This window comes from Sus scrofa, chromosome 6, assembly GCF_000003025.6.
Source record: "Sus scrofa isolate TJ Tabasco breed Duroc chromosome 6, Sscrofa11.1, whole genome shotgun sequence".
Taxonomy (NCBI): Eukaryota; Metazoa; Chordata; class Mammalia; order Artiodactyla; family Suidae; genus Sus; species Sus scrofa.
In genome coordinates this window covers 56,123,210-56,151,177 of record NC_010448.4, presented here as the reverse complement: position 1 = coordinate 56,151,177, position 27,968 = coordinate 56,123,210, and the positions used below count along the sequence as shown (strand labels likewise).

Below are 27,968 nucleotides of genomic sequence, written 5' to 3'. Positions count from 1 at the left end.
GCTAGGGGCCTGGACCTCCTCCAGACTTCCGGCCCCTCCTCCCCAGACCCCGGCGTGCAGGGTCGCGGCTGGGCCTGCTCCGGCTCCGAGCTCCCGGTTCCCTGCCCTGCCCCCTCTCCCGCCGCCTAGGCGATCGGACCCTCAGCTCCCGCCCTTGCTCCCTTAAGGAAGTAAAAGTCCTTTCGGGCCCCGGCGGTCAGGACCCGGCCCCCGGTTCCTCCTCCCCAGGCAGCCTGCCTCCTCCCCGCCCCTCGTCCCCTTAAAATACCCGGGATCCCTATGGCAACAGGCGCCGGCAACAGGTGCGGGTGTTATTTACGGGTCGCGCCCGAAATAGCCGGCGAGGGTGAAGGGGGGTGGGCGGATGGGGGCGAGGCTGGGAGTGAGCGGAGCCGCCGGGCCGGCGGGCCGAGCGGGCAGCTGCGCGCAGAAGCGGCGGTTCGGAGGCATCGCGGAGCTGGGGTCGGCGCGGCGCCGAGGCAGGAGAGCGAGAGGGGTCCCTGTCCAGGAGACGGGGGTGGGAGGTCTGAGGGAGGCGCCTGGCCTGGAGCTGAGCCTGGAGCCGTCCGGGTCCGGCAGGCCCTGGGAGCCCGGGGGAGGGGGAGCCGAGTGATTCAAAGGACACAGAGTCCCTCCCGGGTTCCACTTGCCCTCTGAGCCGCGGGGGGCTTTGTCCCCATTTCCTGAGCCGCAGTGCGGACCACAGCCCCTTCATCTGAGCCCCAGTGTAGACCTTCTCTGATCTCTGAATGGCCAAGGGGACCCCCAGCCCCTTTTCCTGAATTACAGCAGATCCTCCGCTGTGAAAGTTGCAGGTCCTACTGCCCCTCTGGGACCCGGTAGTAATTCTGCCCTCCTCTTCTGAACCCCACCCCACCCGGCACCCCAGTCTTTCCTCTTCTGAACCGCAGAGGGGACCCAGCTCCTCCTTCCCCACACTCTGAGCCCAAAGAAGCCAGGAAGCATCTCCTCTCAAACACATAAGGGACCTCAGCTCTCCTTCCCGAGTACCCCAAACGCTGAGCCCTAGTGGGGAGCTCAGGTCCTTTCCATCCGGGAACAAGAGTTTCCCTTTGGTGATTCCTCCGGGTGGGGACCCCAGAGCGCCCCGCAGAGCTTCAGCTGACACTCGGTTCTCCTTCCCCTGGAGCCCTCAGGCTCCCCTCCCGGGTACCCCGTTTCGAGCGCTGCCGCTGGGGGAACCTTGCTTTTTCTCTGGTCCCATCTTTGCTGCGCTGCAGTGGGTACCCCGGGCCCTCCTCTGGACCTTAGAGGGTTCTCAGCAGAGGATCTAGTTTTTTTTTTTTTTTCTCTGCGAAGCCCCACAGGGGACCACCTCGACGTCTCCTTTCGAGGTTCCAGGGAGGTTTCAGATCTTTCCTATTCGTAGATCAGCGGAAGCCGGCCCCCTCACACGCTTCTAGACGCCAGGCGCTTCCCTCCCCGCCCCCACCCCTCGAGAGCCTGCCTCGGGCTCGGGCCTCCTTCGCACCTGAGCCTCGTTGCCGGCGGCAAAGATGATGATGTGGTCCAACTTCTTCCTGCAAGAGGAGGACCGGCGGCGAGGGGCCGCGAGCCGGCGGCGGGCTCACAAGTCCGGCAGGATGACCCCGGAGCAGGAGGGCAAGATCAAGCTGGCGCTGCTGCTGACCTCCGTGGGCGCCACGCTGGCCGTGCTGGCCGTGGGCACCGAGTTCTGGGTGGAACTCAACACCTACAGGGACAACGGCAGTGCCGTCTGCGATGCAGCTCACCTGGGGCTCTGGAAGATGTGCACCAAGCGACTGTGGCAGGCGGACATGCCGGCGGGCAGAGACACCTGCGGTCCCGCGGAGCTGCCTGGAGGTGAGAGGCCCTGCCACGGGCTCGTACCCCCCACACAGCAGAGAGGCGGGATCTGAGAACACCGAGTCTCAGAGGGAGCCTGAGCCCCAAAGACAGAGAGCTTGCATCCCCAGAAAGAGCCAGTGCCCGCATCCCCCCTGTGCTCCAGGCACAAACTGCAGTCTGTACCCCCCAACTAGCCTGCACCCTCAGACCAGTCTATATCTCTAGACCAGCTTCTGCCCCCCAGAGTAGTGGGTTCCCCCAAACCAGTTTGCTTCCAGACCAGCCTATGCCCCCAGGCTATCCTGGGACCCCCAAAGCTCCTACACTCCCAGCCCAGCCTGTGATGCCAGACATTTTTGTGTCCCCAGACCAGACTGTACCCCCAGAGCTGGTGTCCCCAGAGACACCGTTTGCCTCTGGACACAGCTGGTGCCCTCAGACACCCTGCATCCCCAGAATCGACTGAAGCCCCTGAGACATCCTGTGCATGTGCCCACAGACAGCCTGGGCCCTTAGAGAAAGAGTCTGGGTTCCTAGTGCCAACGTGCCCTCCCCACACTGGACACAGCGTCCACTCCCATCCTGGGGACCCACCCCCAAAGTAGAATCTGTGTCGTTCCTTCCTGCTGCTGATTTCACCCAATGGATACTCACCAAGCACCTCTCAGCCTCCCGGGGCCGACCTCGTGCTTCCCGTGAAATCATTTTCATTTCCTGTCTGTCTCACCTCAAATTCCCAGGTTGGACACTCCAGCCCTTCTCATTTTCTCTCACAGATGCCCCTGTAGCCCTCACTCTCCTGCAGAGTGGCTCCGTCGCCCTCTCCCCATGCCAGAGATCGCTCCCATACCTCTCACTCTCCCTGACGGGACATGCCAAGCCCTAAACTTATACCAGTGGGACATCCTATACCCCTTGGGAACGGGAATGGGATCTCATGCCACCTCTACTGACCCAGGGAAACTATCTGACACCCCTCGGAGGCCATTTAGGATGTCGCTTGATCACCCGGATGGCATCCACGACACTCTTTACTCTCCAAAGGGTGTCTTACGATCTTGTATCCGTAGGGTCCAAATTAGGAAGTGCCAAGCCCTTGATAGCAGAGTGGGATGCCGAGCACCTGTGTTATCGGAGGTACCCACCCACTTAGCAGGCAGACGGGTTGAGGCTGCAACCTCAGAGCCTCAAGCAGGAAGTTCCCAAACTGTAGAGAATGGGATGCTCTGGTAATAAAAAATAGTAGATGCTTAGGTCGTGCCTGGCTCTAAGTACTTCAGAGACCTTAACTCATCAATCCTCATAGCAATTCTGAGCGTAGTTATGATCCCCAACATGTGGAGCCAGCAATGTAAGGGGCTCGGTCTGTGCACCTGGGCTGGTCACATGGGATTTGAACCCTAGTCATCTCTGTTCTTAACTACACTCGGATTTCCCATCATGGCTCAGTGGTTAACGAATCCGACTAGGAACCGTGAAGTTGCGGGTTCGATCCTTGGCCTTGCTCCGTGGGTTAAGGATCCGGCGTTGCTGTGAGCTGTGGTGTAGGTTGCAGATTCGGCTCGGATCCCGCGTTGCTGTGGCTGTGGTGTAGGCCGGCAGCTACAGCTCCGATTCGACCCCTAGCCTGGGAACCTCCCTATGCCACGGGAACGGCCCTAGAAAAGGCAAAAAGACAAAAAAAAAAAAAACAAAAACAAAAAAACAACTACACTCTATCACATCTCCCTTGTCCGTAGGTATGTCCCAGAGGTCCTCACAGCCGTGGAGGGGATGTCCTGCCCCACCCGACTGCATAATGTGAGGTCCTTCACATCCCTTGATGTCGCCCTAATGGTCAAAAGGGGCTCCAGCCTCCTGAAAGGACCATCATCTTCCCACAATCCTGACCCTGCAGAGGACATCGCACAAGTATCAGTATTTCAGAAATATCCATCACACTCTGTTGCCCATCAAAGGACCTCCCAAAGTGGGGGTGTGCGTGACCCATCACCCGCTTATTTCCGAATGGGAGGTACCATATCCTCCGGAGTCAGAGACAAGATATCTTTTTTTTTTTGTCTTTTTTGTCTTTTTGCCTTTTCTAGGGCCGCTCCTGCGGCATATGGAAGTTCCCAGGCTAGGGGTCGAATCGGAGCTGTAGCTGCCGGCCTACGCCAGAGCCATAGCAACGCTGGATCCGAGCCGTGTTTGTGACCCACACCACAGCTCACGGCAACGGCGGATCCTTAACCCACTGAGCGAGGCCAGGGATCGAACCCGCAACCTCATGGTTCCTGGTTGGATTCCTTAACCACTGAGCCACAAAGGGAACTCCAGAGACAAGATATCCTAAATCATGAGTAGCCCGGATGGATGCCAGACACCCCACATTGTCTCAGAAGGATGTACCTCACCTGTGTTTCCCCACCGACAGCTACAGACAGCATCCTCGCCCTTTGCTTTGTTACAGAAACATCCTTTATTTACTTCTTGCTGCTGCAGGATCAGGACTCATACTTCCCGCCGTTGCTGACAGGACATCTCGCGCCGCCCTCTTTCCCTCAGAGGACCAGGTGGGATGTCTCACACACCTCACCTGACTCTGGCGTTGACCTCTTTTCCCTCCATCTCCTCCTTCCATTTGGAAAATTCCTTTCCACCCTCCTAGACCACCTGGCCTTTCTCCCAATTCTTTGGCCCCGCTTATTCTCACCCTCTCTTCCTCCCTTTCCATCCATTCTCTCCTGAGCTTCCCCCTCTGTAGAAAGTTGGGACTGGGAGTTCCCATCATGGTGCAATGGTTAACGAATCCGACTAGGAACCATGAGGTTGCAGGTTCGATCCCTGGTCTTGCTCAGTGGGTTCAGGATCCGGCATGGCCATGAGCTGTGGTGTAGGTCGAAGGCGCGGCTCAGATCCCGAGTTGCTGTGGCTCTGGCATGGGCCGGTGGGTACAGCTCCGATTGGACCTCTAGCCTGGCAACTTCCATATGCCGCGGGAGCGGCCCCAGAAAAGGCAAAAAGACAAAAAAAAAAAAAGTTAGGACTAAGATGAATTGGACTAGGTGAATTCTATCGGAAGTTCTGGCTTTAAAATGCAATTCTGAAGGTGCCCTTTTAGTTTAGCATAGAGTTTCTTTTTTAAGTGTGATTGATGTACAACGTTGTGCCAATTTCTGCTGCTTAGCAGAGTGACCCAGTCATATACACACAGACACACACACACACATTCCCTTTCTTCTGTCATCTCCCATCACGGTCTATCCCGAGAGACCTCACAGAGTTCCCTGTGCTATACAGCAGGTCCTCGATGCTTAGCCATTCAAAATGTCATAGTTTGCATCTACCAACCCCAAACTCCGCAGTCCATCCCACTCCCTCCCCCTCTTCCTTGGCAACCACAAGTCTCTTTCCATGCCCATGAGTTTCTTTCTTTTCTGTGGAAAGGTTCCTTTGGGCCGTATGTTAGATCCCAGATATAAGTGATATCATATGGTATTTGTCTTTCTCTTTCTGACTGACTCCGCTTAGTATGACAATCTCTAGTTGCATCTGTGTTGCTGCCAGTGGCATTATTTTGTTCTTTTTACGGCTGAGTCGCATTCCATTGTATGTGCCACATCTTGATCCATTCATTTAGGTTGCTTCTCTGCCTTGGCTGTTGTGAAGACGGCTGCTGTGCACATTGGGGTGCATGTGTCTTTTTAAATTGTAGTTTTGGGAGTTCCCGTCGTGGTATAGTGGTTAACGAATCCGACTAGGAACCATGAGGTTTCGGGTTCGGTCCCTGCCCTTGCTCAGTGGGTTAACGATCCGGCGTTGCCGTGAGCTGTGGTGTAGGTTGCAGACGCGGCTCGGATCCCGAGTTGCTGTGGCTCTGGCGTAGGCCGGTGGCTACAGCTCCGATTCAACCTCTAGCCTGGGAACCTCCATATGCCGTGGGAGCGGCCCAAGAAATAGCAACAACAACAACAACAACAAAAGACAAAAGACAAAAAGACAAAAAAAAAAAAATTTGTAGTTTCGTGGTGTAGGGTTTCTTGAACCTCAAGCACGCAGAGTTGGGTGAATCATACTCTTCAGTTTATGTCATAAAATCATTACCAGTCTTTGCAAGATCCTTCTTGTGATATATTTTACATTCTCTCTTCTTTTTTTTTTTTTTTTCTTCTTTTTGGCTGTACTGGCAGCATGTGGAAGTTCCTGGGTCAGGGACTGAAACTGCACCATAGCAGCAATGCAAGCCAGCACAATGACAATGCCAAGTCCTTAACCTGCTATGCCACAAGGGAACTCCCTCTATTTTACCTTCTTATTGTTGTGTTCATTCCTTCCTAACTCATCTTTTAGCGTGTTTGCTGTGCATCCGTGGTTATGTATTTGAGCTCAGAAATATATAGTGTTATTTTTAGCTAGGTATTTTAATTTACTTAAATAACATCATGCTGTAGATTGTTCCAATTTTTATTTTTATTTTATTTTTTCTTTTTTGCTTCACACTGGGTTTCTCAGATCTCTCCGTGCTGCTTTCTATTATTCTAGTCTGTGGCTCAGCAGGTAGGGCAGAGACTTGCCCGAGGCTGCAGGGGGAGTGGAGGGAGGGGAGCATCTCTCACCTTTACTCTCTGTTCCTTTAGAGATGGACATCTCCATTGATTCCGACTCCCTGTCCTTCCAAACAGTGCTGCAGTGAGCATCATGCAACACATACATGTTCTTGCACCTGTTTTTTTGTTTTGTTTTGTTTTGTTTTTTTTCTGGATGCATACCTAGAAGTGCAATTGTTGGGTTATAAACAGGCTTCATTTCATACAGTATATCAGAGTGCAGAAAGAGAAAGACAAATACGATATGGTATCACTTATATCTGGAATCTAATATACGGCACAAACGAATCTTTCCACAGAAAAGAAACTCATGGACTTGGAGAACAGACTGGTGGTTGCCAAGGGGGAGGGGGGAGAGAGTGGGATGGACTCGGAATCTGGAGTTGACAGATGCAAACCATTGCCTTTGGAATGGATGAGGGATGAGATCCTGTGGTGTAGCACTGGGAACTAGGTCTCATCACTTATGATGGAGCATGATAATGTGAGAAAAAAAAGGGTATACATGTGTGAGTGACTGGGTTGCCACACTGTACAGTAGAAAATTGACAGAACGCTATAAACCAGCTATAATGGAAAAAATAGGAGTTCCTGTCGTGGCGCAGTGGTTAACGAATCCGACTAGGAACCATGAGTTTGCGGGTTTGGTCCCTGCCCTTGCTCAGTGGGTTAACCACCCGGCGTTGCCGTGAGCTGCGGTGTAGGTTGCTCTGGCGTAGGCAGGTGACTACAGCTCTGATTCAACCCCTAGCCTGGGAACCTCCATATGCCGCGGGAGCGGCCCAAGAAATAGCAACAACAACAACAAAAGACAAAAAGACAAAAGACAAAAAAAAAAAAAGAAAAAGCATGTCGGAGTGCTTTCCAGAAAGACTAGTACCTATCCTTCACCCGCAGCTGTTTCCTCTTCTCCTTCCAATATCACCCTTTTAATGTTTGCCAATCCCATTGATCTGAAGTGGCGTCCCGCTGCTGATTTAAGTTGCATTTCTGTGATCCCTGGTGAGACGGAGCATCGCTTCATGTACTTGTGAGTAATCCAGGCTCCCTCTTCTATGAATTGACTCTTCCTAGCCTTTGTCCGTTTTTCAATTGGGTCGCCTCTCCTTTCTTGTGGATCTGCAGGTGTTCTTTGTGTGGTCGAGACAGGAATCCTTTCTGAGATAAAAATCTCTTCGGAGTGTGTTAGCCTTTAGCTGCCTGGATCTTGGTGTCCTTGGCTGAATAAAGCACATCCTCCATCTCGCTTGACCCTCAACAAACCCACATGACAGAGCCAGGAAAGAGTCCGTTCACTCACTTTATAGAGGAAGAGTGAGAAGCTCAGGGAGATCAGTTGCCCCCTCAAAGCCACAGATCTGGACCTCAAAGCCCTGGCTTGGAATCCCAGCTCCTGGAGAGCTGTGTGATAGCTGGTGGTTTTATTTCTCTGGGCATTCTATCTCTCTATGAGGGTAGCTCATGTCCTGTTTCTAGGTTACTGTGGGCTGTGTGAACTGTCCAGACCTGGGCTTACCCTCGGGACCTCCAGGTCATGACCTCTCTTTTTCTCTCTGTTCCTACAGAAGCAAACTGCACTTACTTTAAATTCTTCACCACGGGAGAGAATGCACGCATCTTCCAGAGAACCACAAAGAAAGGTAAGAACTTTTTCCCCGGGTGGAGGGGATGTGCTGACCCTGCTAGATGAGTTCCCTCCCTCTTCCTTCCTCTCTCTCTTTCTCTTAATTGAAGTACAGTTAATTTAAAATATTGTGTTAGTTTCAGGTGTGCAGTCAAAAGATTCAGTTCTCTCTCTTTCTCTCTCTTTTTTTTTTTTTTTGCTTTTTTAGGGCCACACCTGCAGTATATGGAAGTTCCCAGGCTAGAGGTCGAATCAGAGCTACAGCTGCCAGCCTACACCCCAGCCACAGCAACACAGGATCCAAGCTGCCGTGTCTGCAACCTACACCACAGCTCACGGCAATGCTGGATCCCTGGCCCACGGAGCAAAGCCAGGCGTTGAACCCGCATCCTCACAGACACTAGTTGGATTGTTTCTGCTGTGCCACGATGGGAACTCCCAGAGATTCGGTTCTTTTTTTCCGGATTATGTAGCATTATAGGTTATTACAAGACAGTGAATATAATTCCTTCTGATACACGGCTAAATCCTTGTTGCCTATCTATTTTATGTGTAGTAGTTTGTATCTGGAGCTCTTAATAGCATTGTCCCCTTTGTTGTTTTACCGCAGGATGGGAGCAAGCTCCTAAGTCCTGGGGCAGGCAGGGGGGTGTCTCATCTTTAGGGGGTTGGTTCTCCAGAGCCCTGGGTCCAACAGTCCTGCCTCGGCTCTGCCTTCACCATGTGCTTTGTAACTCTGGGCAGGTCCCAGCCCCTCTCTGTGCAGAGCAGGCTAACCCCTCGCAAATGTGCATCTCCCCTCCCCGCCCCCCCGCATGCTAAGCACAGCACTGGGTGTTGCACTGATAAGAGCGCCTGCCCTTGCCAAGACCCTGTAGGGCAGGGGCTTTATCTCATCTCAGTCTTCCAGAGGGGAAAACAGAAGGCCATAAATAGTTTGTTTTCCCAGGAAGGGGCAGAGGCAGTATTCAAACCCCAATCAATCTGGCTCTGAAGCAGTGCTCTCCTACTGAATCTTCTGTGAAAATGAACATGTTCTCTGTCTGCCAGACATGGTAGCCGCTGGCCAGATGTGGCTGGTGCAACAAAGAAACGGAGTTTTCAATTCTATCGAGGAGCTCCTGCTGTGGCACCGTGTGTTCAGAATCTGACCGCAGTGGCTCAGGTCAGCCGCAGAGGCACGGGTTGACTCCCCAGCCCAGCGCAGTGGGTTAAAGGATCCAGCATTGCCACAGCTGCATTGTAGGTGGCAGCTGTGGCTCAGATTCCATCCCTGGTCCAGGACCGTTCATATGCCCTGGGTATGGCCATTAAACAAACAAACAAATAAATAAATCCTGGAGTGCCCATTGTGGCTCAGGGGTAATGAATCCTACTAGCATCCATGAGGATGCGGGTTTGATCCCTGGCCTTGCTCAGTGGGTTAAGGATCCGGCATTGCCGTGTGCTGTGGTGTAGGTTGCAGACACGGCTTGGATCTGACATGGCTGTGGCTGTGGCGCAGGCTGGCAGCTGCAGCTCTGATTCAGCCCCTAACCTGGGAACCTCCATATGCCAAGGGTGTGGCCCTAAAAAGGGGAAAAAAAAAAACCATCCTGTCCAATTTAAATCCATTTAAAATTAAAAGACCATCTGTGGCTCATGGCTACCATACTAGACAATGAAACTTTTAAGACTTTAGCATTTCTACTCTAACCACAGCCTCTCCATCACTCCCGTGCCTCAGTATCTTCCCCAGTAAAGGAACTGTGGTCGTGTCATGGATATTATCTTGTCTTTATAAGGTTTTAATGAGATGTTGCAGCCCAAACACAGTGTGGTGCCTGGCACATCGTATGTCCTTAATAAGCAGTTGTTCCTTACTCTCTCCATTCCTTTTTTAAAAATTAAAGTATAGTTGATTTACAGTGTTGTGTAAAACTGAATATATATATATATATATAACTGAATATATGTGTGTGTATATATATATATATAAATGAATATATATGGGTATGTATGTGTGTGCATATGTACACATATATATCATTCCTTTCGTGTCTTGGTGCTACGTGAGCCTGGGCAAGTCACTGCTTCTCTGGGTTAGTAGAATAACCGTAATGCACATTTATGGAACAAGCGCTTTGGGCCAAGCGGAGCGATGGGTATGTTACATGTGTCATGTCTAATCCTCATGGCAGCCCAACCAAAGAGGGATTTTGATCTTGATTTTCTAGAGCAGGGAACTGGGGTTCAGAAAGTTTCAGTGACTTTACTAGAGCCTTCTAGCTAGGAAGTAGCTGGGAAGACGTCCCACTGGGGTCATTCCCCTGTAATATCCCACTGCCTGACTCCACACCTGTAAACCAATGGTGCCCAGGCCATAAGTAATAATTGGTAGTTCCCATCTCCTTATCCTGTCTCTGTCCCTTCTCTGCTCTGTGACCCTAGGCAAATAACTGACCCTCTCTGAGTCTTAGTTCTTTCAACAGTGGAAGTAAAATATTGGACTGGATGATCTTCTTGAAAATTCTCCTCCAGTCCCGAATCTTTCAGCTTCCTGGTTCTGGGCTCCTATGTAGGAATTCTCCCCACTCCCTACATCCCATGTTCTCTACTTCCCCTTCCCGCAGAGGTGAATGTGGCAGCTGCGGTGATAGCAGTGCTAGGCCTGGTAGTCATGGCCCTGGGGTGCCTCTGTATCATCATGGTGCTCAGCAAAGGTGCAGAGTTCCTGCTCCGGGTGGGAGCGGTCTGCTTTGGCCTCTCAGGTGAGGGATGAGAGCCTGGAGACCGAGAACATTGCATGCTGGGAGGTCGAGGCTCCAACCACCATTGCATGCTGGGAGGTTGGGGCTTTAAGCCCTGTTGCATGCTGGGAGGTCAAGGCTCCAACCACCACTGCATGCTGGGAGGTTGGGGCTTTAAGCCCTGTTGCATGCTGGGAGGTTGGGTCTCTGAGCCCTACTGTGTGCTAAGAATTGGAGGAAGCTCAAGGGCTTTAGAAGCCTCACGGATAGGTGAGTTCTGAGTTCTTTTGTGGACTGGGAATTGGTGGGGGTTGGTCTCCAAACACTTTTTCGCTTTGAACCTGAGGGTCCCCAAGCACCGTGGCATGCTGAGAGGTTGAAGGAGGGTCCCAAGCACTACTACATGCTGGGAGGTTGAAGGACGTCCCCAAGTGCTGTTGCATGCTGGGAGGTTGAGGGAGGGCCCTAAGCCCTGTTGCATGCTGGGAAAGAATCACAAGGACAATAATAGGCTCAAGTGTAAGAAAGTTCCAGGCCCCCGTTGTTGGTTGGGAATTGAAGTTTCTCCAAATGCTCTTTTAGATTCGGACCTGGGATCTGCAAGAACTATTGCATTTTTGGAATTGAGAGTCCAGAAAAAATCCTATATCTTGTGAAATGTAGCGTTCATTGGATCAGATGTTTCCTAAGGTGGATAGATAGGTTGGAATTCCTGTTGTGGCTCAGTGGTTAACGAATCTGACTAGGAACCATGAGGTTGCGGGTTCAATCTTTGGCCTCGCTCAGTGGGTTAAGGATCTGGGCATTGCTGTGAGCTGTGGTGTAGGTCGCAGATGCGGCTCAGATACTGCGATGCTGTGGTTGTGGTGTAGGCCAGCGGTTATAGCTCCAACGAGACCCCTAGCCTGGGAACCTCCATATGCTGCAGCCGCGGCCCTAGAAGAGACAAAATAAAAATAAAATATAAGATAGGTCATTAGTCATATAAGCTTCATGTATTTATCCTTTGCATATCTACTGAGCACCCGCTATGTTCTAGGCAGTGTGCTAAGGGCTGGAGAGACACTTTGTCTACCCTCATAGAGCCTAGATTCAGGCAGAGATAGTCAGTAACCAACAATTAGACACATAACACTTCAACCATAATTGTGATGAGAGTTATGATAAAGCAGATAACGGGTATACACGATGATGTATCAGAGACACTTCCTGAGAAAGTGCTGTTTAAGCTGACAAGTGGAGGAGGAACAGGAGTTCTCCAAAGTATGGTGTCGACAGTGGTGTGGCGGCGGTGGTGGTGGTGGTGAGCTGGTGTTTGGTAGCAATGGTGATGGCACAGCATGGATGAAGTCTGTAAAAGGCCTGGCAAGTCTGAGGAAAAGCATGAAGGAGCAGACCAGAAAGCAGGGCAAAGCTTGCACAAATGTACATGGTAACCTTAACGAGCAGATGAAGCAGCGGCTTGGCTCAAGATGAGGCTGCAGAGACAGGATGAGTGTTCAAGAGCGCACGTAAATGGAAACCAATAGTAATCCCCTTCTTCTTCTTCTTGTGTTGCCTTAGAAAATCATCCTCAATAAAGGAGAAATTCAGTCATTCCCTTTCCTTCATGTATTCATTGGTTCATTTAATTCATTGATAGATACAGAGACACATTATACACAATATATATATTACATAGGACATATGTCATTACATATGACATATAATAATACATATCATACAATTCTGTATTATGTATGTAATATATCATTCCATGTGAAATTATATATTCCACTTGATATACTATTATTGTGCAGCATATATAATATATATATGTCATATGTAATATTATAAGAGTGTACCAGGCAGAAAAGTGCCTGCCCTTAAGAAGATTGTCCTCTGGTTAAGGACACCGAAATGCTACAGATCATCCCGCACTTATAAACTGCGGTAAGTGCTTTGAAGGAAAAGTAGAGTCTAGCAGCGGGCATGATGAGGACACTTGATTTAAGGCAGAGGAGGCGCCACTTCCAATGTCTGAGTGGGTGACCACGCTAGAAAGAGTTTGGTCAATTTCAGGTCCCGTAAGAAAGCCCGTGGGACCTGGAGCACAGAGAACGAGGAAGGTGCTGGTGTCAAAGACGGACCAGGAAATCCCCAGGGCATCCAAAGATATCTGGGTTGGCGTCCCGACATCTTAAGAGTTGAGTGATCTTAGGGAAATCATTTTCCATCTCTGAGCTTAATTCTCCTCCGATCTATAGACTCACTCATCCAAGTATCTGTTTATCACGCATCCTTCCATCTAGTCATCCGTCTTTCCATTGATCCATCCATTCCCTCCTTCCCCCACTGCCTTTTCTTCCTTCTTTTCCATTCTCTTCTCCCTCCCTTTCTCTCTCCATCCATCTCTTTATCCATCTCTTCATCCAGCCATTCGCTCAACAAGCGTGCCTTTAATAGCTAGTAGGTACTAGATGCTGTGCCAGGTACCACTGGCCATCGAATGATGAACAAGATTAAGACACCCCTGTTGTCATGGAACCTATAGCTTGGTAGGAATTTGGTGCTGGTGTGGTTACTGAACCCATGCCTGCGTTATTCCTGGGGGTGCCATGCAGGGGTGGCTATAAAAGTGTTTTGTGAAAGTCTCGGGCACGAAAATGTTGTGCAAATTGTACAAGCAAATGACATGTTCAGGGTATTTGATTTCTCTTCTTGAAATACATTTGTCAGGTGGTGTTCTGGATTTTAGAGATGAGAGACAAACAAGTTTTTGGCCCTCATGGGGATTATATAGTCTAGTGGAGAGATAGAAATTAGGCAAATAAATAAGGCTCATATAAATTAATATACATGGGCGTTCCCTTTGTGGTGCAAAGGAGGTGAATCCCACTAGCATACATGAGGATGCAGGTTTGATCTCTGGCCCTGCTCAGTGGATTAAGGATCTGGTGTTGCCGTGAGCTGTGGTGTAGGTCACAGATGCAGCTTGGATCTGCTGTGGCCGTGGCTGTGGTGTAGGCTGGAAGCTGCAGCTCTGATTCAGCCCCTCGCCTGGGAACTTCCATGTGCCACGGGTGTGGCCCTACAAAGCAGAAATTGATGAATGAATTAATAGATGTTCATAATTACCCATTGTGATGAGTGCTATAAATGACAAGTAAAGAGCATAATGAAAATATGTAACAGCGAGACCTGATGGCGACTTCTCAGTCAGGGAAGGCTTCTCGGAAGAGGCAGTCATTTAAGTGGAGATGTAGAGAATGAGGATGCGTAAGGCAGGCTCAGGGAGGGGTTAGCAGACAGTTATTCCAAGCAGCCTGAGGCTCTCCTGGCTTGAAAGAACTTGGTGCATTTCAGGATCTGAAAGAAGTTCTACTCCCTGCTGCCGCAGCACTGGAAGAGCAGCTTGAGAGAGGCTGCGGAAGGAGGCAAGGGCCAGATCCTGAGGCCCTTCTGGGTCACAGGAGGGAAGTCAGGCTTGATCCTTGATCCGGGAGGAGGTCAAGTGATACGATTAACAGTCTGCCAGAGAGACCTGGCCAGGCTCAAACTCAAGCGCCTCTTTTCTAGGTTGCAATTTTCCCAATTTTCCCATCTGTAACGTGGGATTGATAATAATACCCCCTCATCAGGTCTAGTGGAAGAGGCAAGACGTGGGAGCATTTGATTCGATTCTGGCACAAAGCTAGTGGGTCAAGGCCAGTGGTCCCCAAACTAGAGCCCAGGGCCAGATCCTACCTGCCCTTTGTTTGGTGACGTGTTAAAACCATCACTCAAGTTGTGGTTCCTCCCCAGATCAAAGACCACTGATAAATTCCTACCACTGGAATTCTCCAGGGTTGTATGTGGCCTGGTCCTGGCCACGGGAGACGTCACCTCTTGCATGGGCTCTCTCCATTCCGGCCACGCTAGCCTCTCTGCTGTTCTCAGACGCTCCAAGTTCATGCCTTCCAAGTTCATGCCCTCCTCAGCGCATCTGGCACGGCTCTCGCCTTGGCCTGGAACGTTCTTCGGCCAGTTCTGCCCATGTCCCCGTTTCTTCATAGCATTGAAGTCTCTGGTTGTACATCACCTGCTCAGAGAGTGACCGTTGTCAGGCACCATGGCTCGCCTGCTGTGTTCCTGCCTGGCCTTACTTTGCTTCTCAGAAGGGATCACTGCCTGAAATGTCCTGTTTCTGTAACGCGTTCATTTGAGCAGGCGGCCACAGCCAAGTACTGCAGACTGGGTGCCTTGGACACCAGAAATGCATTTTTGTACAGTTCTGGAGGCTGCAAGGCTGCGGGCAACATGGCAGCAGGGTTGGTTCCTTCTGAGGCCACCTCCTTGGCGTGGAATAGCGCTTTTGGTCCTTCCCCTGCCTGCTCATTGCCTCCTCCTCCAAAGGCACGCTATATTGGATTAGGGCCCACCCTAGTGACGTCATTTTAACATAATCATCTATTTTAAACACCCGATCTCCCAATAGTCACCTTCCAAGGTGCTAGGGGTCAGGACCCCCAATGTGTAAACTTTTGAGGGGGACACAGTTCACCAGTTCAACCCATATCAATACATTAACCTGGGGCTTCCCATAGTGATGCAGCAGAAACGAATCTGACTAGCATTCATGAGGACCCAGGTTCAATCCCTGGCCTCGCTCAGTGGGTTAAGGATCCATTGTTGCCGTGAACTGTGGTGTAGGTCACAGATGCTGCACGGATCCCTTGTGTGGCTGTGGCTGTGGTGTAGGCCAGCAGCTGTAGCTCCCATTCGACCCCTAGCCTGGGAACCTCCATGTGCCACAAATGCAGCCCTAAAAAGACAAAAAAATTTAAAAATACATTTACCTGATTTTCGTCCAGCTCCACTTTCAGGATGAAGATCCAGGAGGATAGGGCCTTCATTAGTCTTGTTTTTTTAGATAATACATATATGCATATACATATATATTTGTATATATAATATATTGTTTCTAATATATGTATATACACGTGTGTGTGTGTGTGTGTGTGTGTGTGTACTTTTGGGGAATTCCCGTCGTGGTGCAGTGGTTAACGAATCTGACTAGGAACCATGAGGTTGTGGGTTCAATCCCTGGCCTTGCTCAGTGGGTTAAGGATCCGGCACTGCCGTGAGCTGTGGTGTAGGTTGCAGACGCAGCTTGGATCCCGCGTTGCTGTGGCTCTGGTGTAGTTCGGTGGCTACAGCTCCGATTGGACCCCTAGCCTGGGAACCTCCATATGCTCGGGAATGGCCCAAGAAATGGCAAAAAGACAAAAAAAATATATATATATATATATTTGTATATATATATACTTTTTAATATATATATGTATATGTATACTTTTTTTTTTTTCTGTACCTATAGCATGTGAAGTTTCCCAGGCCGGGGATCCAACCCAAGCCTTAGCAGTGACAACACTGGATCTCTTAACCACTAGGCCACCAGGAAACTCCAATATATTCTAGTATTTTCTAATGAAAGCTCAAGATCTGTTGACTGAATGAGAAGAAGCATGAATGTACAGTGGAATGAAGGGGACAGGATGGTGTCTCTCCCGCCTCCAGAGCCCTAATGCTGAGCTGCCTGGGCACAAGGAGGGCTCCCAGCGGGACCACTGAGCCACACGGACATAGACTCCAGGCTGTATTCTCCAAGCCCCTGATTTATTTTTTATTTTTCATTCAAAAAATTTTTTTGCCTTTTTTTTTTTCAGGGCCACACCCTAAGCATATTGGAAGCTCCCAGGCGAGGGGTCAAATCGGAGCTGTAGCCGCTGGTCTACACCACAGCCGCAGGTAGGACCTGGACCTCGTCTGCAACCTACACCACAGCTCACAGCAACACCATATCTCCAACCCACTGAGTGAGGCCAGGGATCGAACCCACATCCTCATGGATATTCGTCTCATTCGTTTCTGCTGCTCTACAACAGGAACTCCTCCAAGCTCCTGAATTAAAAGCACGGGGAAACTGGGCATTCCAGCTGTGGCACAACGGGACAGGTGGCGTCTCTGCAATGCTGGGACGCAGGTTTGATCCCCGGCCCAGGAAAGTGGGTTAAGGGAGCCGGGGTTGCCGCCGCTGTGGCATAGGTCGCAACTGTGGCTCAGATCTGATCCCTGGCCCAGGAACTCCGCATGCTGCTGAGCAGCCAAAAAAAGAAGAAGAAGAAGAAAAAAAAAAAACCCATGAGGGAACCGGAGTGCAAGAAGGAAGGTCAGGGTGAGGTTGGGGCGGGACTCCAGGGTCTGAGAGGGGAGGCAGCCAGGACCCACGATTCATGCATGACCATGCAGTGGTCCTGCAGGACCAGACCCCTGCCCACCCTTCACCATCCTCTGCTCCAGCCACACTGACCCTTTTTCCCTCCAACACTCTGTGTTCCATCTTTGCTACAAAGATTCTGCATCCCTCCTGCCTGGAACAGCCATCACTGAGTGTTTCGTGCTTGGCTGGCGTCTCGTCATCCTTCGGGTCTCGGCTTGGGTGGCTTTTCCGATGACTCCATCTCAAGTCCCGGCCCCGCCCCTGGCTGCCACGCCCCTTCCCATCACTCTGTGTTTACCTCCTTCCTAAAAGGAGCATCACTGTCTGAAATTAGCCGGTCTTCTCATGTGTTTACTCTGAAAGTTACACCCCGGCCTCCCGCAGGCCAGCCACAGCCCATCCGTGTACTTGGTTTGGTTGGCAGTGTATGAAGACTTCTCTGAGCCGTATTTAAAGGTCAGGTGGATTCCCATAGAGATCTAATTTTGTTTTTTGTTTTGTTTTTTAGGGCTGCACCCACAGCATATGGAGGTTTCCAGGCTAGGGGTCGAATCAGAGCTGCAGCTGCTGGCCTACACCACAGCCACAGCAACACCAGATCCGAGAGCCACATCTGTGACCCACACCACAGCTCACAGGTTGCCGTGATCTGGCGTTGGCTGGATCCTTGACCCACTGAGCGCGGCCAGGGATCGAACCCGCAACCTCAAGGTTCCTAGTCGGATTCATTTGCGCTGTGCCACGACAGGAACTCCTTTTTTTTTTTTTTTTTTTTTTTTTTTTTGGTTAAGATTGTAGTAATTTTTTCAAATGCTAGATATTCTTGAAAAATCAGAAGAGCTGGACAGTTAAGTCCCCATTTCCGCTGGGCCGTAGTTGGCTCTAGGCTTGGGCTACTTACTCTTTGTCACTGTCCCCACCACACCTGCCTGCCCATGTGTTTGTCCTTTCTCACTGTCTCCTGGAGGCATTTGCGTTTTGCAAGCCTTGGTTGATTTGTTTACCCTCTGCCTCCTCCAAGTAGAACATAGGTTTCATGTGCTTAGGGTCTTTATCTGGCTTGGTACTTTTTTTTTTCTTCTTTCTTTTCCTTTAATTAAATTGCATTACAACCGAACTGATTTTCTTTTCATTTTGTCATCCACTGTCACTCTTTTTCCAACTTTATCAGGGCATGATTGACAAGTAGAAACTCTGTGTGAGTGTGAGTGTGTGTGTGTGTGTGTGTGTGTGTGTGTGTGTGTGTGTGTGGTGTCACCATGCTAGACATTAGATCTCCAGAATTTATTCATCTTACAGCTGGAAGTTTGTGCCCTTTGACCAGGATCTCCCCATTTTCCCCCTCCCCTTAGTTCCTGGCAAGTGCCAGTCTACTCTCTGCTTCTCTGGTTTCAACTTTTTTTTTTTTTTTGCCACACCCATGGCATGTGGAAGTTCCCGGGCCAGGGCTTGAACCCGTGCCACCGCAGTGACCATGCTGGATTGTTAACCCACTAGGCCACCAGGGAATCCAATGTCAACTATTTTAGATTCGATCATCACTCTGTACTAAAGCTTTTTTTAAATTTTCTTGTTAAAGTATAATTGATTTACAATGTGGTGTCAATTTCTGCGATATAGCAAAGGGACCCAGTCATACATATATATACATTCTTTTTCTCATACTATCTTCCACCATGGTCTGTCCCAAGAGATCGGAGATAGTCTCTGTGCTAAAGAGTAGGACCTCTTTGCTTATCTATTCGAAAAATAACAGTTGACATCTACTCGCCCCAAACTCCCAGTCCATCCCACTCCCTCCCCCTCCTCCTTGGCAACCACGCGCGTCTGTTCTCTAGGTCTGTGAGTCCGTTTCTGTTCTGTGGGTAGGTTCATTTGCGCCCCCATTTTATTTTATTTTTTATTTTTATTTTTTAACATCTAAGACTCCACATTTTATTTATTTTTTTCATAGTTATTTCCCCAATACAATTTTTTTTCTCCTGTACAGCATGGTGACCCAGTTACACATACATGTACACCTTCTATTTTCACACAGTATCAGGCACCATCATAAGAGACTAGACAGAGTCCCCAGTGTGACACAGCAGGATCTCTGTGCCCCCATTTTAAGAGTCCACATATAAGTGGTATCCTATGGTATTTGTCTTTCTCTTTCTGACTTACTTCACTTAGTCTGATCATCTCTAGGTCCATCCATGTTGCTGCAAATGACATTAATTTGGTCTTTTTTATGGCTGAGTAGTATTCCATCGTGTTTATGGACCATGTCTCCTTAATCCATTCATCTGTGGATGGACATTCAGGTTGTTTCCATGTCTTGGCTGTTGTGAATAGTGCTGCAATGAACATACCGGTGCATCTATCTTTTTGGGTTTTTTTTTTTTTTTTTTGAATTGTAGTTTTGTCTAGGTATATGCCCAGGGGTGGTAATTTTACATTTAGTTTTATGAAGAACCTCCATACTGTTTTTCATAGTGGTTGTACCAATTTACATTCCCACCAACAGTGTAGGAGGGTTCCCTTTTCTCCACACCCTCTCCAGCCTTTGTTATTCATAGGCTTATTAAATGATGGCCATTCTGACTGGTATAAGGTGGTACCTCATTATAGTTTTGATGTGCATTTCTCTAATAATTAGTGATGTTGAGCATTCTTTCGTGTGCCTGTTGGCCATCCGTATGTCTTTGGAGCAAAGTCTGTTCAGGTCTTCTGCCCATTTTTCAATTGGGTTGTTTGGTTTTTGGTTGTTGCCTTATGTGAGTTGTGTGTATGTTTTGGAGATTAAACCCTTGTCGGTTGCATCATTTGCAACTATTTTCTCCCATTCCATAGGTTGTCTTTTCGTGCTTTTTTTTTTTTTTTTTAATGCTTTCCTTTGCTGTACTCAAGTCTTGATGGAGTTTTAATTTGACTTTTGTGATTCTCGATGCCTGGGTTTGCTTTGTTCTTTTTCTAAGCCCTAAAATCCATGTACCATAAAGCTTACCATTTGAGCCATTTTTAAGTGTCCAGTTCTGTGACATTAAGTACAGTCACACTGCTGTGCAACCATCACTACCATTCATCTCCGGGACTTTCGCACGTTCACCAGTTAAAACTCTGTCCCCATTAGGGGAGTTCCCGTCATGGCTCAGGGTTAATGAACCCGCCTAGATCTATGAGGATGTGGGTTCGATCCCTGGCCTCGCTCAGTGGGTGAAGGACCCGGCATTGCCATGAGCTGTGGTGTAGGTCGCAGAAGTGGCTCAGATCCCGCATTGCTGTGGCTCTGGCATAGGCCGGTGGCTACAGCTCCGATTGGACCCATAGCGTGGGAACCTCCATATGCTGCATGTGTGGCCCTAAAAAGACAAAAAAAAAAAAAAGACCCACAAACACCAACTCCCCATTCTCCACCCCACCTCTGGCACCCACCTTCTACTTTCTGTCTGCATTTGTGTCTTACTCCTTCTCTCTCTCCAGCTTCCAAAACTGGGCTTGCTGTAGAGTTAGAAGCTTAGTAAGTAGTCACTGAGGGGGTGCTGGGGGTCCCCCAGGTTTCTTGTTTGCGTGAGCATGTGATGGGGGATACTGGGGGAGATGCGCAGACCTAAGTTGGGGACCCCAGGGGCCTGAGTGCCACGTCTCTTCTCTCCCACAGGCCTGCTGCTTCTGGTCAGCCTGGAGGTGTTCCGGCATTCTGTGCACGCCTTGCTACAGAGGGTCAGCCCCGAGCCACCCCCGGCCCCAGCCCTGACCTATGAATACTCGTGGTCTCTGGGCTGTGGTGTGGGGGCCGGCCTGGTCCTGATCCTGGGGGGCGGCTGCTTTCTCCTGCTCACGCTGCCTCCCTGGCCCTGGGGCTCACTCTGTCCCAAGTCGGGGCCCAGGGCCACCTAGAACTACGGCTGTGCTTTCTCTAAGCAACTTCCAAGCCCTTCTCCCTTCTCCTTTGTCCCCCTCAAAATCTCTTGTCCCTTGTCCTAGAGAGACTGTATTCTCCCTGCTCTGGGGCCCAGGCTGTTTGCAAACACCTGGCCTTCACGCCCTCATCTTTTTCCTCTGTACATATATTTTTCTTGGGGCTGAATTTGGGTTGCTGGGTGGGGGGCGGGTTTTCACAAACGAGGGTCCCCAGGGAAGGCCGGGAGGGACCTGATGGGGTAGCTGGGGATGGGGGCGTGGGGTCGGGGAGGTCTTGGGAGGGCGTTGGACCTGTTCATTTCCCAGATTTGGGTGCCCTCACTTGTGGGAGAGACTTTTTCTGGGGAAACAGGGGATGGGGGGCGCACTGGGTCTGACCTCGTTGTGGTCTGATTGGGGATTAAAGGTTTGGAAATTGAACACCTTGCTTTGGAGTCCGTTGTGACGTGATTCGTGCATCCCAGGGGAAAGGAACGGGACCCCTTGGGTGCTCCAGAAACCTGCCACGTGCTACTAGTCCGCCCCAAAGTCACATGTCCGCAAACCCACAGAATGCGACTAAAAACACAGCTTGGAACACAAACACTATTGTGGGTTGAATGGGGTCCCTCCTGAAAGTACACGTTTGGGTGCCAACCCCTCCCCAGGACCTCCGAGTGAGTGTGATCTTATTTGGAGATGGGGTCTCTGCCCAGGTGAGCAAGAGAACGCAGGGTCATTAGGGAGGCCCCTCGTCTAATAGGACCAATGTCCTAATAAGGAGAGATGAGGATGCTGACGCGGCCAGAGGGACGATGCAGGGGAGAGACACAGCGAGAAGGCGGCCGGCCGGCCACAGGGCGAGGGGGGGTGCCCTCGCAGCCCTCCAAAGGAAGCAGCCCTACGAACGCCTGGATCCGGGACATCCAGCCTCCAGAACCGTAGGACAGTGCATCCCTGTTGCTGAAGCCCCCTTGGCTGTGGTACTTTTTGTGACAGCAGCCCTTGCAAACTTTGTGTTTTTTTTGCAATTTCTTGGGCTGCTCCCTTGGCATATGGAGGTTCCCAGGCTAGGGGTCCAGTCAGAGCTACAGCCACCGGCCTACGCCAGAGCCACAGCAACACGGGATCCAAGACGCATCTGCAGCCTACACCACAGCTCACGGCAACGCCGGATCCTTCACCCACTGAGCGAGGCCAGGGATCGAACCCACAACCTCATGGTCCTAGTTGGATTCTTTAACCACTGTTGCCACGACGGGAACTCCAGCCCTTGCAAGCTGATACACACGTTGGTACCTGGAAGCGGGGCTCTGCTATAACGGACATCTGAAAATGCAGGAGTGGCCTCGGAAGTGGGAAATGGGCAGAGGCCGGAGGCGTGTTGAGGTATATTCGAGAAGCAGCCGATGTGGCCTTGACCAGCTGTTGGTAGGAATACAGACATGGAAGGAAGTTCCGAGGAGGACCCGGGAAGAAGCTTCTGTCTTAGAGAACACACATATCCTTTTTTTCTTTTTTCTTTTTTTTTTTTTTCTGTCTTTTTAGGGCTGCACTTGTGGCATATGGAGGTTCCCAGGCTAGGGGTCCATTTGGAGCTGCACCTGCCAGCCTACACCACAGCCGCAGGCAATGCCAGATCTGAGCCGCGTCTGCGACCTACACCACAGCTCACGGCAATACAGGATCCTTAACCCACTGAGCGAGGCCAGGGATCAAACCTGAAACCCCACGGTTCCTAGTTGGATTCATTTCTGCTGCGCCACAGTGTACTCCCAGGAGTATCCTTGTGAACAGAGTGTTGGCGGAAGCTGGTTAACAGCGGACAGTGACCAGGGCCTGAAAACCTGATGCCACCGGTTGAAGTCCTTCAGCCAAGGGCCCAGCCTCCTCTCTCGAAGACCGAGGCACGTATTTCAACTCGAAGATCACAGCTCGAGTGGATTCTACAGTTAGATAGGAATCACTAAGGCTGATCGCAAAGGCCAGAGGCTTTTAAACATCTAAAAATATTGAGAATATGGAAACGGCGGTGGCTTATGGATGTGGATTGTGAGTCTCCAAAGTGCTTCTCTCTGTAAGTATAAACTATACTTGTCGTTATGTATAATATATAATATTATATAAAGTGCTATTATAGGGGGTTCCCTTGTGGTGCAGTGGGTTAAGAATCCGGTGTTGTCACTGCAGAGGCTTGGGTCACTGCTGTGGCGTGGGTTTGACCCCTGACCTAGGAACTTCCCCATGCTGTGGGCATGGCCCCCAGAAATATATAATACATATTTTTATATTATACAATTAATATAATATTTAATATAAATAGAAACATGGTAAGATAACTCTAACATAAATAAAATTCTATGTATTATGTTAATGTTATATATAATATATGATTATATCATAATAAACAGATTATTATATTAATATGGAGATAATAATATAGTCACAAATATTTCTATATCAAATTATACCTTATGAATGTAACTATATGTTATATAATCATATATAATTATAGCATATCTTTATATAAAATATTCATATTCTCCCATATATGGAATTCCTATGATTACATATGCATATATGTTGTAACCAAATGACATAACATATATAAATATTAATATATTTATAACATAAATATTATACCAATTACATATGTGGCATGATATTTACACAGTGTAAGTTATTATATAAATAATGTAACATGATATTTATACAATACCATGTATTATACTACATAAACCATATAACATTTATAATATAATTATGACTTGTCCCAGGGTTAGAAGCAGCTCCCTCCCAAGGAGATCATTTGTCGTCCAGGAGGGGTGGGATAACCCTTTCTTGATTGGCTGATACTGCACCCCATCTCAGATGCAGAAGGACCTTCTCTTTCTTCCTTTATGCACTGAACATCGTGCTCAGGATCCTTTTTTTTTTTTTTTTTTTTGTCTTTTTGCCATTTCTTGGGCTGCTCCTGCTGCATATGGAGGTTCCAGGCTAGGGGTCCAATCAGAGCTGCAGCCTCCGGCCTATGCCACAGCCATAGCAATGTGGGATCCGAGCCGCAGCTGCGACCTACACCACAGCTCACGGCAACGCCAGATCCTTAACCCACTGAGCAAGGCCAGGGATCGAACCCACAACCTCATGCTTCCTAGTCAGATTCGTTAATCACTGAGCCATGATGGGAACTCCATGCTCAGAATCCTTAGCAGAGAGCTTCATCTTCTTTTTTTTTTGGTCTTTTTAGGGCCGCACTCAAGGCAAATGGAGGTTCCCAGGCTAGGGGTTGAATCGAGCTGCAGCTGCTGGTCTCCACCAGAGCCATAGCAACGCTGGATCCAAGCTGCATCTGTGATCTACACCACAGCTCACAATGACACCAGATCCTTAACCCACTGAGCAAAGCCAGGGATCGAACCCGAGTCCTCATGGATACTAGTTAGGTTCATTAACTACTGAGCCATGACGGGAACTCCTGTGCATTCACTTCTCTTCAAGGAGCAGAGGAAGCGTCAGGCTGTGGCTAAGAATGTGGGCTCTGGACCCGGACTGTCCGGCGTGAAACCCTGGCTCCCCCTCCCATAACTTCAACCCCTTGCTTTCGCTCTGTGTCTTGGTTCCTCACGCTCACTACCTGGAGTCCTCGTGAGGCGTGAACGTGGCAATAATCCCTGCAAAGCCCCTGGAAGACCTTCTGGCACACAGTTCTAACTCCATCAGTCTTGCTGTTAGTGTTATTTATCAAGTGGCACTTTGGGCCCAGCATACAGTAGGGAGTGAAAAGGGACCCCCACGGAGCTGACAGTCTGGTGATGGCAACAGATATTAATCATTAATCACGCTAATGAATGTGCAATTATAAACTGAGATAAGTGCTGGGAAAGGGGATCCTGGACAATTTTTTTGTTTTCTACTTGACTTTGTGCCCAGCCGACTCTTGGAAGCCCGGGAGACGTCCGCCTTGGGGGAGGGGGCCTCTGGTCTTGGGTGCGTGACCCTTTGTCCAGTGGGGCCTTCCCTCTGCACCCTCTTTCCCACCTGGGGTTTCTGTGGACTTTTCAAAACCGGAAGAAGGAAATACAAAATAACTGGAACCACATTGTATTATAGGAGAACTTATTGAATTTATTTGCATTAATTTGCATCTTGTCACCTCTTTTTTTTTTTTTTTTTGTCTTTTGGCTTTTTAGGGCCACACCCGCAGCATATGGAGGTTCCTGGGCTAGGGGTCTAATTGGAGCGGTAGCTGCCAGCCTACACCACAGCCACAACAATGCCAGATCCTTAACCCACTGAGCGAGGCCAGGGATCGAACCCACAACCTCATGGTTCCTAGTCGGATTTGTTTCCACTGCACCACGATGGGAACGCCACCTCATATTTTTTGAATTGCAGGAAAATAGAAGCTTCTGGAAACCTACAGCTTTTTCTGTCCTATTCTGTTTACAGTTACCTTTTTTGGAACCTAATTTCAAACTTAAAAAGAAGTTGCACGGATCCAAATAGCACCTAGAAGACCCATACACTCTCAAATCAGATTCACCTAAGGCAGATATTTTACTTTACATCCAAATGTATGGGTTTTTTAGAATTCAGCAAACATTTACTTTTAAATGTGAAGTGCCCCCTACATGTGCTGCTTTATGAAGACAAATGTATGAATAGTTTGACTCTCTTAAAATGGGCGACGCAACACCCCATTTAAAGAATTAAAATTGGAGTTCCCTGGTGGCTCTGGGGGTTAAGGATCTGGCATTATCACTGCTGTGGCTCAGGTCCTTGCTGTGGCATGGGTTCGAGCCGTAGCCTAGGAACTTCTGTATGCCACGAGTGCGGCCAAATGCTAATTTTTTCTCTAAGAATTAGAATAAAAAACACCTATTTTCCCCAGAACCTAGACTAAGAAAAAAAACTAGCATCTTGGAAGCTGCTGCTATTTCCTCACTGATATTCCCACCTCAATGCACAACTCTAGTTTTTTTTTTTTCTCATTTTTTTACAGTTTTATTGAAGTACAGTTGATTTACAAGGTTGTGACAATTTCTGCTGCACAACAAAGTGATTCAGTCACACATGTACACATATCCATTCTCTTTCAAAGTCTTTGTCCACATAGATCATCACAAAACTTTGGGTAGAGTTATTTTATATTTTTTTTCATTTTTTAAAGTTTTATTGGAGTTCCTGTCATGGCACAGTGGTTAACGAATCTGACTAGGAACCATGAGGTTGTGGGTTCGGTCCCTGGTCTTGCTCAGTGGGTTAAGGATCCAGCATTGCCGTGAGCTGTGGTGTAGGTTGCAGGCGTGGCTCGGATCCCACGTTGCTGTGGCTCTGGTGCAGGCCGGTGGCTACAGCTCCGATTGGACCTCTACCCTGGGAACCTCCATATGCTGCTGGTGCAGCCCTAGAAAAGGCAAAAAAGACCAAAAAAAAAAAATTGTTTCATTTTGCTTATATTTGAACTTCATGTAAATGGAATCATATTGTATTTTTCTGTGTAATTGTCTTTTTTTTTTTTTTTTAAAGCCCAAAGAAGAGGATTCCAACTCCTGGCCACAAGGCTGGATAAGACCCACAGGCGTGTTTCGTGTAGTCTTCAGAATGTTTACTAAGTTATTTATTTATAACCAACTGCCATTGAAAATATTCAGGGGGAAAAAAAAATTCCAAAGAGTTCCAGAAAGCCAAACTTGAATTTGCCAAGGCAGACAACTATTTACATAACATTTACATTGTATTTATAACTATTTACATTTGTGTTAGGTATTATAAGTAATCTAGGGGATATTTAAAGTACAAGTGTAAGTTTTGTGCAAATACTACGCCTTTTAAATAAGAGACTTGAGCATCTGTGGATTTTTGTATCTGTGGTGGATCCTGAAACCAATCCCCTGGCATACCAGAGGGACGACTGCATTTAATTGAGGTGAAAGTCACATAACATACAATTCACCACAAACCTTTTTTTTTTTTTTTAACTTTTTTCCACAGTATGTGGTATTTCCTGGGCCAAGGATCGAACCTGCACCACCACAGTGACAACGCCAGATCCTTAACCAGCTGAACTCCCTATGAACCATTAAGGGAACAACTCAGTGGCATTGAGTACCTTCCCAGTGTTGTGCCACTGTCACCTCTATCTAGCTCTGTGACATTTTTCTGAGCCCCGAAGAAATTTCATACCCATCAAATGCTTACTCCTTCTTTCCTCCTCCTCCCAGCCCCTGACAACCACTCATCTGCTTTCTGTCTCTGGATTTATCTGTTTTCTTGGGTACTGGTCAGATTTATTTCCGCTGAGCCACGACGGGAACTCCAGATTTATCTATTCTCCATGTTTCATGTAACTGAAAACAGGTGTTCAGGCAAATACTTGTGCACGAATATTCTAAGCACAACCATTCACAGAAACCCAAAGATACTGTCACCTTAATATCCATCCACAGACGAATGGATAAACCAAATGCAGTATATCCATACAATGGACTATTATTCATCCATAGAAAGGAAAGAGGTACTTTCTACACGTGGATGGACCTCAAAAGTTTACTTCTGAATTAGTTTCCCACCTTTAAACATCAAAAGACTACCCATCAAAATCCATGTTCCCAGGTTCTGTTGAAAAATTGACACTGGCAACGTGGTAACCCTAGCAGAGTATTTACACTCTGAGTTTCATTTATTTATTTTTTTTTTTGCTTTTTTGCTTTTTAGGGTCGCACCGGCAGCATATGGAGGTTCCCAGGCTAGGGGTCGAATCAGAGCTGTAGCCGCAAGCCTACACTACAGTCACAGAAGTGCCAGATCCGAGCCACATCTGCGACCTACACCACCGCTCACGGCAACGCAAGATCCTTAACCCACAGAGCGAGGCCAGGGATCGAACCCACAACCTCATGGTTCCTAGTTGGATTTGTGTCCGCTGCACCACGAGGGGAACTCCTCGAGTTTTATTTCTTTACCTGAGCACAGATTTACCTGCACCCTGGAGGGGAACCCTGATGCCTCAGAACGTGGTTGTACCCCTAACCCTGAACTTGGCAGAACTCTAGCAGATGCCCAGT

General features: G+C 48.8%; 1 protein-coding gene across 4 annotated transcripts; it reads left to right on the top strand.

Moving 5' to 3' along the window:
- Nucleotides 33-27,580, top strand: CACNG6 (calcium voltage-gated channel auxiliary subunit gamma 6). Of its 4 annotated transcripts, none has more exons than XM_005664817.3 (5): nucleotides 33-302; nucleotides 1,391-1,845; nucleotides 7,985-8,059; nucleotides 10,656-10,793; nucleotides 20,657-21,346. In XM_005664817.3, exons 2-5 carry the CDS (start codon nucleotides 1,518-1,520, stop codon nucleotides 20,893-20,895), a joined length of 780 nt encoding a protein of 259 aa, XP_005664874.1. In that variant the 5' UTR covers nucleotides 33-302; nucleotides 1,391-1,517; the 3' UTR covers nucleotides 20,896-21,346. The 4 variants fall into 4 exon arrangements, with proteins under 4 accessions (XP_005664874.1, XP_020950560.1, XP_020950561.1 ...); XM_021094900.1 differs by lacking the exon at nucleotides 33-302 and adding an exon at nucleotides 341-479; XM_021094901.1 differs by lacking the exon at nucleotides 10,656-10,793 and having other exon boundaries at nucleotides 34-302.

Excerpts from the sequence above, each read along its gene's own strand:
- CACNG6 (XM_005664817.3), top strand. The coding sequence starts at position 1,518 with ATGATGATGTGGTCCAACTTCTTCCTGCAAGAGGAGGACCGGCGGCGA. Across the intron at positions 1,846-7,984 it reads TCCCGCGGAGCTGCCTGGAG|AAGCAAACTGCACTTACTTT; the intron begins GTGAGAGGCCCT and ends CTGTTCCTACAG. Across the intron at positions 8,060-10,655 it reads CCAGAGAACCACAAAGAAAG|AGGTGAATGTGGCAGCTGCG; the intron begins GTAAGAACTTTT and ends CCCTTCCCGCAG.